This window comes from Hipposideros armiger, unplaced genomic scaffold (assembly GCF_001890085.2).
Source record: "Hipposideros armiger isolate ML-2016 unplaced genomic scaffold, ASM189008v1 scaffold_406, whole genome shotgun sequence".
Taxonomy (NCBI): Eukaryota; Metazoa; Chordata; class Mammalia; order Chiroptera; family Hipposideridae; genus Hipposideros; species Hipposideros armiger.
The window spans coordinates 1410566-1423064 of NW_017731756.1; the positions used below are offsets into that span (position 1 = coordinate 1410566).

The 12499-nt window shown below is 38.0% G+C and overlaps 1 protein-coding gene across 2 annotated transcripts in view; it reads right to left on the minus strand.

Annotated features, from left to right (window-relative positions):
- LOC109394058 (E3 SUMO-protein ligase RanBP2) overlaps positions 1-12499 on the minus strand; it is a 79971-nt gene that overhangs the window by 22609 nt on the left and 44863 nt on the right. Inside the window, exons 20-24 of one of the 2 annotated variants that reach the window (XM_019663827.1) lie at positions 9854-12080; positions 9182-9259; positions 6096-6263; positions 5285-5377; positions 4454-4632 (exon numbers count right to left, since the gene is read on the minus strand). In XM_019663827.1, coding sequence (XP_019519372.1) covers positions 4454-4632; positions 5285-5377; positions 6096-6263; positions 9182-9259; positions 9854-12080 — 2745 coding nt within the window. Of the gene's footprint in view, positions 1-4453; positions 4633-5284; positions 5378-6095; positions 6264-9181; positions 9260-9853; positions 12494-12499 lie in introns of those variants that run through there. The other variant, XM_019663826.1, reaches the window with a different exon arrangement.

The following is a 12499-nucleotide window of genomic DNA, read 5'->3' on the forward strand; positions in this document are numbered from 1 at the left end:
GATGAGGACAAGCTAATGGTTGGGAGTTTCGACAGTGATGAGGAGTTGTATGAATTTTATGATGAATAAAACTTGAGTTCAATAACTTTATGTAATACATTTTGTTTTCAAATTTCGGGCCCCCAAATTAAGGTGCGTATTGACATGGGAGCGTCTTATACATGGGGAAATACGGTATGTCATCTCATGTATTGTCCCTTTTGTCATTATGAAATGTCCATCTTTGTCTTGTTACCTTTTTTATCTTGAAGTCTATTTCATCAGATATAATTATGGCTACACCCACTTTTCTCTGGATGCCATTTGCTTAGAGTATCATTTCCACCCTTTCACTTTGAATGTATATTGGTCCTCGCATCTGAGATATGTCACTTGAAGGCAGCATATGGTTAGGTTTTGTTCTTTCAATCCAGTTTGCTACTCTGTGCCTTTTTATTGGTGAATTCAGTCCATTTACATTTAGGGTGATTATTGATATAAGAGAATTTCCAGTAGCCATTTTATCTTTTGTTTTCTGGTAGCTCTGTGTCTCCATTGTTTCTTTTCCCTCATGTTTCTGTCTTATTTTAGTTTGGTGGTATTCTATGATATTTTCCTGTTTTGTCTTTTTCTATGTTATGTGTCTTAGTTCTGGATTATTTTTATTTTGAGTGGTTAACATTAAGTTTATATAAAAGAAAGCTTCATATATACAGTAGTCCTTTTCTTCCGCATGCATCTTAGCTGTTTTCCCCTCTGCAAATTCAGATCTTTTGCCCCTCACCTTTTGTTTTTGCTGTCTCATATTATCCCTATTTATTGTGTGAGTGCACTTCCGAATTGCAATAGGTATTTTCTTCTATTTTTTTTATGTTTTTACTTCCTTTAATCTTTATATCAAGTGTACAGTACCGTATTCTGAATAAGGGTTCCAGTTTCCTGCTTCTGTTTGTTAGTCATCTTACTTATAGTTTTGTATTCTTTGGTCTTTTTGTTTCAGATAGAAGCCCCCTTCAGTATTTTCTGTAATGCAGGGCTCAGCTTCTGTATGCCTGGAAAACTCTTTATTTCTCCTTCATATCTAAAGGATGACTGCTGGATATACTGTATTTCCCTATGTATAAGACGCACCTTAATTTGGGGGCCCGAAATTTGAAAACAAAATGTATTACATAAAGTTATTGAACTCAAGTTTTATTCATCATAAAATTCATACAACTCCTCATCACTGTCAAAACTCCCAACCATTAGCTTGTCCTCATCGGTGTCTGATGACGAATCACTGTCTTCATATATTGCCTCTCATGGCCTTCTTCTGCCGTGGCGTTTTCAGTAGGGTTTCTTCTTCCCGTAGCCAGTCTCAGATTGTTTTCTCAGTTGGAGGAGGACCAAACTTATGTTCAGCAGCACCATTTCCATTGACTTTTGCAAACTGGACCACTTTTAACTTGAATTCAGCACTGTACAAAAATCTTTTCTGAGCCATTTCTGGGCAGAACGTGGGAAAACGTAACCTACCGTAATATACCAGTAACAAGTGTGAAACAACGAGCGCAGAAAAGCGGGAAACCCAAGTAACAAAAAAGTACAACCACTGTATAAGACGTACCCAGTTTTTAGACCCCAAATTTTTCAAAATGGGGTGCGTCTTATACATGGGGAAATAAGAGTAACCATGAAATTTCAGGGAATAAAAATGGAAAAAAACAAAAAAAAAACAATTACATTTGCAATTGCAACAAAAATAATAAAATACCTAGGAATAAACTTAACAAAGGATATGCACTGAAAACTACAAGACTTTATTCAAAGAAATTCAAGAAGACAAAAAGAAATGGAAAGTATTCCATGTTCATAGACTGGAAGAATCAACATAGTTAAAATGGCCATATTGGGCCGGTCGGATTGCGCATATGGTTAGAGTGCAAGCTCTGAGCAACAGTGTTGATGGTTCGATTCCCACATGGGCCAGTGAGCTGCGCCTGAGCTGAATTGCTGCTGAGCTGCCAATGGGCTGCGGGATGGCTCAGCTGGTAAGAGCACGTGCTCCTAACAACAAGGTTGCCGGTTCGACTCCCACATGGGATGGTGGGCTGCCCCCGCAATCCCCCCTGCTCCACCCCACCCTCCAACTAGACTGAAAGCGGTGACTGGATTTGGAGCTGAGTTTGCGCCCTCTACAACTAAGATTGAAGGACAACAACTTGACTTGAAGCTGGGTCCTGGAAAAACACAATGATCCCCTTCCCCAATTCCCCAATAAAATCTTAAAAAAAAAAAAAGACCACATTACTCAAAGCAATATACAGATTTAATGCAATCCCCATAAAAATCCCAATGGCATTTTTTAAAGATATAGAAAAAATTATCAGATGTGTATGGAATCACAGAAAAGCCTGAATAGGTAAAACAATCCTAAGAAAAAAACAAAACAAGGCTGGAGCATCATACTCCCTGACTTCAAATTATAATACAAAGCCACAACAATCAAAACAGTATGGTATTGGCAGAAAAAGAGACACACACACATCAATGGAACAGAACTGAGAACCCAGAAATAAACTCACATACATATATATGGGCTGATAATTTTCAACCAAGGAGCCAAAAACATACAATGGAGGAAAGAAAGCCTCTTCAATAAATGGTGCTGGAAAAATTGGAAAGCCACCTGCAAAAGAATGAAACTAGACTGCTATTGGCACCATGCACCATACCAAAATTAACTCAAAATGGATTAATACTTAAACACAGACCTGAAACAATAAAATAGAAGAAAACGTAAGTACTAAACTTATGGATCTTAGTCTTAAGAGGATTTTATGAATTTGACCTCAAAGGCAAGGGAAGTAAAAACAAAAATAAATCAATGGGGGCTGGCCGAGTGGCTCAATTGGTTAAGAGCACGAGCTCTGAGCAACAGGGTTGCCAGTTCGATTCCCACATGGACCAATGAGCTGCACCCGAGCTGAGCTGCCCTGAGCTGCAGATGGGCAGCAGATGAGGCTGTTCCCCTTCCCAAATCCCCAACACTGTTCCCCTCCCCAATTAAAAATAAATAAATAAATGGGACTATATCAAACTAAAAAGCTTCTGCAGCGCAAAAGAAACCATCAACAAAACAAAGACGCAACCAAACCAAACGAATGGGAGAAGGTATTTGCAAACAGCACTTCCGATAAGGGGCTAACAGACAAGCAACAGATATATGAAAAGATGCTCAACTTCACTAGCTATCAGGAAATGCAAATCAAAACCACAATGAGATACCATCTCACAGCTGTTAGAATAGCTATTATCAACAAGACAAGTAATAACAAGTGTTGGAGAGGTTGGGGGAGGGGGAAGAAATCCTCATATACTGCTGGTGGGAATGTAAATTGGCACAGCCACTATCGACAGCAGTATGGAAGTTCCTCAAAAACTTAAGAATAGAATTATGTGACCCAGCAATCTCTCTTTTGGATATGTACCCCCAAAATTTGAAAAAGTTTATCTGTAAAGATATATGTGCCCCTATGTTCAGTGCAGCCTTACTCATGGTGGCCAAGACATGGACACAACCAAAGGGTCCTTTGATAGATGACTGGATAAAGAAGATGTGGTACATATATACAATGGAATATTACTCAGCCATGAGAAAAGATGAAATACTGCCATTTGCGACAATGTGGGTGGGTCTTGAGATTACTATGCCAAGCGAAATAAGTCAGACAGAAAAATTAGAAAAACCATGATTTCACTAATATGTGGAATATAAAATTGAAGGCAACAAATGAACAAGACAAACAAACAAAACTCATAGACACAGATAACAGTTCAGTGGTTACCAGACGAAAAAGGGTTTAGAAAAGGAAAAGAAGAAAAGGATAAACGGGGTCCAATATATGGTGACAGAAGATTTGAATTTGGGTGATGAACACACAATGCAATATATAGATGATGTATTATAGAATTCAACACTTGAAACCTGTAAAAGTTTATTCACTAATGTCACCCCAATAAATTTAATTTAGAAAAAGACTACCAAGGTGTTGACAGCTATTAAAATAATCACTACATTTGAGCTAAGAAAGTAATCAAATCATGCAATTATTGACAAAACAAGGTATAAGGGAACTAGGTTTCAAATGCTGCTATTTCCTATGCATTCTGCCCACCCTAGAATAAACTAACTTGCACAAAAAATGAATCACTAATACTGTTGTTGATAGTGTGGTAGACACTTTTAGAAATATCTGCACAGTTAGTCCATACTACCCTTACTTCCCAAAACCCAACATACGAACAGGGATGAACCTTTATAGTCCTCTATGTAGAACAAAATTCCTCCTTCTCTGGACATAGCTGATTGGTAGATAGATCACTAATCCATTTGCTAGCCGCAACCCATTATTACCATCTGGTATAAACATTCTAGTTTACTGCATCAACAAAGCCACCTGAACCAGAAGGAAAACAATGATGTTCTTACTTGAGCTTCCTTAACTTTTTGAAGCTCTGATTGAAAGTCTTCCCCATTTCCGTTGTCCTCATCAGTATCACTGCAGACGCCACAAAAAAATGTAGGTGGAAGTTTTAATGTATCCGCTTTTGCCTTCTCTTCAACTGTTGGTTTCTTTTCCCAAACAATAATACATTCTTTTTCATTTTCTGAAAATCCCATACAACATAAGCACAAGACAGTTAATGTAAAAGAAGATGAAACCCAACTATTCTACAACAATGGTCCTCAATACAATCTACAGATTACAGACCCACGTAATGAGACCTACGAGTATTAGTACCAATGAAGAACAAGGACCACCAGGACAACAATGTTTTTCATATTTTTAAGTATCTTAAATCATCACAGGCATATTGTAGTAGCTACATATTGTAGATATATACCATATTTCCCCATGTGTAAGACACACCCTTTTTCGAAAAATTTGGCGTCTAAAAACTTGGTGCATATTATACAGTGGTTGTAGATTTTTTTTACTTGCATTTCCCGCTGAGGACAAGGCAATATATAAAGACAGTGATTCGTCATTAGACACAGATGAGGACAAGCTAATGGTTGGGAGTTTTGACAGTGATGAGGAGTTGTATGAATTTTATGATGAATAAAACTTGAGTTCAATAACTTTATGTTAATACATTTTTTTTTCAAATTTTGGGCCCCCAAATTAAGGTGCGTCTTACACATGGGGAAATACGGTACATAAATTTGGTTAATTACAGAAATTATCAGATTGGGAGATTTTTTAAACAGATTTAAAAAAAAAAAAACATTATAATTAGTAATTTTAACTTAACATACCTGTTAGATTTTTTTCTACTGGTCTACATTTTTCTGAGTCATCCAGATACAGTTGTCCATTAAGTTTCTTGACAGCTGTTTCAAAATCTTCATCTTAAAGTATAATTGATTTTATTAAATAAAAAAATTTCTAGAAAGTTTCAGTTTTCCTAGTCAAAAACCTAGAAAGTATCTCCAACCTCACACTTTTCCTTACTCCCCATATCGACATAGCAACCAATTTTGCCAGTTCTACTGGGTCATTGGGAAAGTTATGACGCATTTTTGCATTGAAAAACAGAAAAATACGTCATGACTTTCCCGACGACTCAATATATCCCTAATGCCTCTTTGACTGTTACAACTCTCATTGAAGCTCTCCTCTTGTTTGAGCTGCTCTATTACCATTTTTAGCTCATCTTCCTATCTCCATGTCCCACAACCCAATCCTGTATATCACTACCCACTGAAACTTTTCTGAGCATGTAGCTCTCCTGCTTAAAAACGCTGATATGGCACACACAGTTTTCAGTAATCAAACCCGTCTGCCTCATCCTTCTCCCATCCCTTTAGGACTCCAAGGAAATTATAATTGTTTTCAAATCCCTCAAAGTGCCTGCCCTGCTCATGGTAGCAATCCAAAAAATGCTCAATAAATGAATGCAGTTCTTCCAATCAATACATCCACTAACTATTTATACATACATTAGAATAAACATCTATTTACCCGCAAGGACAGCAGGAATGAGTTTTAAGAGCAGGCTTAATATAATTTCACCCCAATTATTAAGATTAGCATGAACAGAATGCTTTAAAATAACAAAAGATTTACCTTCCTCTTCTTCTTCGCTAACATAATCTGGTCTATTCTTATAACAGAAGAAAGTTGGAGGAAGTTTAAGTTTGCTTGCAAGAGCTTTTTGCTCAGGGGTTGGAGTTAGCTCATATACAATGAGAACATCATCATCTGGGTCAGAATCTTCAGGTTTTTTCTCTTTTGCTGTAACACGCCAAAAAATTGATAAAGGTGTTAAAAAGGTATCAACATCAATATTCTAACTGAAAACAAACACCATGAAACTTATTTTTAGATTAAAACAGCATACTGATAAAGACATATAAACTTTGATGTGGACAGAGCTCTATAATAACTAATCAGAATTAGTAGCATGATTTAATGTTCTATCAAAAACCCTTAGTGGAAACAGAATCTATTAAAAACAAAAAAACAACTCTGTTTTTACTTACTGATCATTGAAAAAAATTACTATTAATGGATATAATTTAAAAAGGTATTTAAAAAGTGCTGCCATAACCATGTTTGACATACTAAACAATAATTTAGCAAAATATCCATGCATTTGCAACTGAAAAAAATTAAATAAGTAAAAATTAGTGTAAATATGTATAATGCGAAGCCAAACTTGATTAGTTTCCAAAAGGAAAGTTAACAATTTCCAAGCATGGCAGGTAACTAGAGTTATATACAGTTTTGCATGTTTCCAAGCATAATAGGTAAAATTAAATAAAAAACTATTATCCTATAAGTAATAGTATAAGAATTTAAGACAATTTCTATAGCTGAAAAACCAAGGACAACAACAAAAAAGGCCAAAAAATGAAGAGAAAAGGAATTCTTCATACATTTTGCTCTAGTCTATCATATAAAAAAAGAATTTCTGGCTAAAGGAATTGATAAAGCAAGCACTTCTTGAAGCATACTATGTGCCATCTGATGCTGTCCAATATGAAAGCCTCGCCATCTGTGGCTATTAAGCACTTAAAAGGCAGCTAGTCCAAACTGAGAGGTGCTGCAGGTATAAAAATAGACACTGGACTTTGAAGACTTGGTACCAAAAAAAAGAATATAAAATACCTCATTATTTTCTACAGTGATTAGAAATTAAAATGGTACCCTGGATATAATGGGTTAAACTGAATATTAAAGTTAATTTCATCTTTTTCTCTTTTTTCACCTGTTTCTTTTTATTTTTTAATATGGCTACTAGAAAATTTTAAATTACACAGGTCACATTTCTTTCTACTGAATGGTACTGATCTAAAAAACTAGAGACCTGTTACAACACTAAACTTGCCTTTCACTCTCCTTCATTACAAAAACTTAATCAATTCCTAGCCAGGAAGAGTAAAAGAACATCATAAGATACAGATTCTTATTCCAGTTCTGTTGTGAGCTGGTAAAGACACTGGGACATATCGGACAGCCTGCTGGGCCCTAGTTCCCTCTTGTCTGAAGTCTTCATCTCTAGGATCCTTTGGGACTCGAAAGAGAATAAGGTTCTTTGTCCTGATGTAGTATATTGGTAAATTTGCTCTTAGGCCAGGGGTTTTTAGCCTAGGGCCCCTCAGAGTCTATGTGCAAATATATACCATTTACAGAAAAAAGCCCACACTTTTCAAACAATTCCTTAAAGACTGCATCCTTAAAAATAAAGCTTAAGGGCCGGCCGAGTGACGCGTTGGTTAAGAGCTGGCTTGGGATGCCAGCTCTGAGCAGCAGGGCCCCGGTTCAGATCCCATATTAGGGCCAGTGACGCTGCACCCTCTACAGCTAAGATGGTGAACAACAGCTCAACCTGGAGCTGGGCTGCCGTGAGTCGCCGGCAACGTGTAGGCTTCAGGGGGGCTGCAGTGGGCTGCTGTGAGCTACCATGAGTGGCCAGCAGCGAGCGTGAGTGACTGGCAGCCGGCATGAGCCACCATGAGCAGCCTTCCATGGCCTGGCGACCAATCTAACTCACCCAGGAAGAGCACAATGATAATACCAACATGGGACAGTGAAGCTATGTGCTCCACAACTAGACTGAAGAACAAAAGGACAGCAACTTGTCTGTCCCCCTTCCCTGATTCCCCAACGCTATTCCCCTCCCCCAATTCCCCAATAAAAAAATATTTTAAAAAATAAGAGGTCTGGGGCTCAGTTGGTTAAAAGCGCGAGCGTTAAGTAACAGGACCACCGGTTCAATTCCCACATGGGCCAGTGAGAGCTGCGCCCGATTCCCACATGGGCCAGTGAGCTGTGCCAGAGCTGAGCTGCCACTGAGCTGGTGATAGCATGTGGTCTTAGCAGCAAGGTTGCCGGTTCAACACCCATATGGGATGGTGGGTTGTGCCTCCCTCGCCCACAACTATGACTGAACACTGAACCTTGAGATGAGCAGCCATGAGCTGCCGATGGGCAGCCGGATGGCTCAGTGTGCAACAAGGTTGCTGATTTGACTCTCGCATGGGATGGACTACGCATCCCACCCCCTTCCCCAGAAACTAGATTGAAAGCGGCGACTGGTCTTAGAGCTGAGCTTGCGCCCTCCACATCTAAGATTGAAGGACAACAACTTGACTTGGAGCTGATGGGTCCTAGAAAAACACAATGTTCCCCTTCCCCAATTCCCCAACATTGTTCCCCTCCCCAATTACCCAATAAAAATCTTTAAAAAAAAAAAAATGAGGTCTACTTTCAAATATGATATTTTTCTAAACCACGTCCAAAAGGATAGCCCTAAGGGACACGTGTTGTATACATGCTATTGCCATCACATGTTTGGATACTGGCTGACATTAAAGATAAAGGTTAGATAAAATATATGTCTTCATTAAGCAGAGCAAAACTTAACAGAATAATGAAGTACAAAGCAGCAAAAGGTAAAGACCAATCACACAGATCTACCTCAAAATGTTATACAGTAGTGAAAAACATGACATCCAAGTACATTAAAAAAACAGTATTAAAGGGTGTTACACCACCAGTCAAAAGTTACATGCTTTAAACTGGCATTCTTCAACATGCACATTGTGGTGTGAAGTACTTCATTTCATACAGCCATAGTTACTTTACTAAAGACTACCAGCTGCTAAAAAAACTGATGTCATCTTATACTGAGAATGCTAGCTCTATACCTTTGTTCTCAGGCTGTGAGGAAGGGGTGCTGGTCCAAAAAGCCATTGGATTAGATTTAAAAAGACTAAAATTAAATCCTAGAAAATAAAGAGTATTTAATTTTTGAACATTCTGAAAATCAAAGTGAGTATTTCAAAATACAAAAAGCCCAAGTCCCTAAATTTGTACTAATTTGGCTGTTTTACATATTCATTTATTCCGGAGGCTCATTCTTTGCTCATTTAAACAATAGTGGCAAGACTGCCTCACATAAAATGGAAACATCTCAATACCATGGCTTTAGGGGTTTTTTTGACAAATAACAATAATAATTTAAAGAATGAACACTTTTTAAAAAATCAGACTCGAATTAATGCTCATGATTCAAGTACACGAGTCACTAAACTTCAGTACTGCATTGGGTACATGTGCTCTGTCCTAAGCATGATATAAATACCACCCAGTTATTAAAATCTCCTAAATAATTTACATACTCTGTTACGTTTGAACACTCACAGGTAAATTAGGCAGAGAAAAACATTCCCACAAATATTTTTTTTGGCTGTTCACAAACCACTGTCTTATAACCCAGCTTTTAGTAAAACATTAGTATCCTACAAAAAGTCTGCATCAAGATAAACATTAAAAGACAAAAATAAAAATTCTGTTAAATCTAAAGACTGAATGCTTACCCTTTTCTGCTGTTTTGAACATGTGATTAGTTGAGGACTCTTCCTTTGGAAAAGCAGCAAAGAGATTTCTGACTTTGCCATCTGCAGATTGTTTGATATCAGAGTCCTCTGACTCCTCGCAATTATTAGGTTCCATTTCTCTTTCAGATCCACTCTGGACTACTGAACTGGTTTCAGTGTTATTTTTTAAAGGTACATTAAAACTAAATCCAAACAAAGATCCAGTAGCTGAACTGTTACCAAATGCAAATGGTTTTGATTTTTCACTACCAAAAATGGTTTTAACAGACTCGGAACCAAATACAAACTTTGGAGGAGAAACCACTGCTTTTGTTGTTGTTTCAGATGTGCTAGACACTTCTCCCACTTCTGAAGTTGCATCTGCTATATCATCACCCTGAAGTAAATCTGTCCTCTCTCTCGTGGTTTCTTCTAATACAGCTACAGCAATTTTGCCACATGGTGACTCTCTGGACGTGGTCGAAAGAGAAACATGAGGCGTTATCAAAGAATCTTTCTCTTGGGCTATTTTTGCTTCATCAAATATTTTCTTAAATGAGTCTGCAACATCCTGTAGTTTAAAACGGACAGCTAAATGTTCTACTTTTCTTTCTCCGTCTGCAAAATCACATGCAGTCCACACCCACACTCTTTCTGTCCCTTTCATATTTTGCAAAGTCATGTCTGGAGTTATTCTGTGATTGGCACAAAGTTTTAATACCTGGTCCCTTCTCATCACTATACGAACTTGTTTACTATCATAATTCTGTAAAATCTTTATGTCACCAATGCCTCTTTCTTTCCACTGACCAACATCTTTATCGTATCTATAGAGTTTTGCTCTGTGACTAAAAACAACTTGTTCATTTTCCTCACCACTGGACACTTCAACTAGATCAGGTAAAGGTACAACAGGTTCAAAGTACTGTCCATCTCTCTCTTCTTCTTGAGTAACATCAGATTCTTCATCGGTGCCAACTGAGGTCCCACTCTGATTCAACTTGGCAGGCGACTTAGATGGACTCAAAGCAGATTTAAAACTAAAGTTAAATCCTGTTGTTGACTCACCAAAGCGGAAGAGATTTTTTCTCACAGGGCTACTTGCCAATGGAGAAGCATGTACTGAGCTACTACTTACACTATCATCCAAAGCATCTTCCCTTAAATCATAGTTATCCCACTCTAATGCGGGCCCAGTGTTTTCAGGATTTGGCTTGGTGGTTGTGTCTGAAGCGCTGGTGGCACCTGCATCTGAACTCTTACTCTCTTCCTCAGTGACTTTTGTTTGATCATTTGTCAAAAATGTTTTGAAATCTTTTAGTCCACTCTTCATTTCTTCAGCTCTCTGTATTAACTTGGCAGCTCTGCCAGTATCTACCAGTTTATGGGGAGTTTGAAGTGGTATATCTAATAGAAGTCGCTGACATTCCTCAAATTTCTGCTTGAATTCTTCAGCCAGCTCTGGTGTTTTAAATTTTGCTGCCAGCTGCTCTAGTTTGGCATCACCATCAGAAAAATCACTAGCTAACCACATCCATGCTCTATCTGACCCAGAGAGAGGCTTCAGGTTCATTGTCGTCGTTATCCAATGATTAGCACACACTTTTAGTACTTGTTCTCTTCGCATCAGCATTCTTAGTTTGCCATTGACTTCATTTTTGAGAATTTTTAAGTTCCCCAAACCCCTTTCTTTCCACTGACTTATCTCAGCATCAAATCTAAATAACTTGACCCGCTGGGAATAAAGAACTTTTTCATCTTCTTCTCCTGTTACAAGTTCCACTTTTTCAGGCATTTGAACTACTGGTTCAAAATGGATGTCATCACTGTCTTCAGTCTTATAGGCATCATCATCCTTCTCAAGGTCAGAAGTGTCAGCTTTATCAGTCACTTTACCACTTTGCAATGAGAATAGTTTTTCTCCGGCACCTGAAAATCCCTTGAAATTAGGGTCCTTTTTGCCAAATTGAAATCCTTCTCCTGAAGCTGATTTTGCAAGATCTGCAAAGGTAAAAGTGCTACCAGTTTGCCCAAATATCACACCACTATCATTTTTCTGACTACTAACGTCCTGAGCCTGAAAACCAGTGTCATTTTCAAGAGGTTTTTCACTCTTCTTCTCTTGATTTCCCGGCTCCTGAATGCCAAATTTGAATCCATTGGCAAACACAGGAATAGAAAAATTAAATCCTTCTGTTGTTGACTTAGCGTCCATATCAGAAGAATCCTGAAATGTAAGTGAAGGCATATTTTCTTGATCCACATGCCCAAATTTAAATCCTTGTTCTGTGATGCCAAATTGAAAAGCTTTTTCTGAATAGTTACTTTTAAATCCTGTTCCCACCTGACTTTCAGAAGAGTCATTTAACTTAGTTTTTGAGCCCAGTGTGAAAGCTGAAGGAGCTTCTACAACAGGAGTATGAGTTGGTTTAGAGGCAGCACAAGCCACACATTTTAAGGAAGAACTCTCATTTTCCACAAAGCAAAGACTACAATCCCACTGTCCTTCCTTCTTGGCGAACATTCCTTCAAATCCACTTTTTGTGGCCTTGCTTGTCTCCGAAGGACTAAACTTGAAAGAGGCAGGTGTTAGGCTCGGTTTAGCCGGATTCTGACAAGCAATACAATTTGTAGCATTTGCTTCAT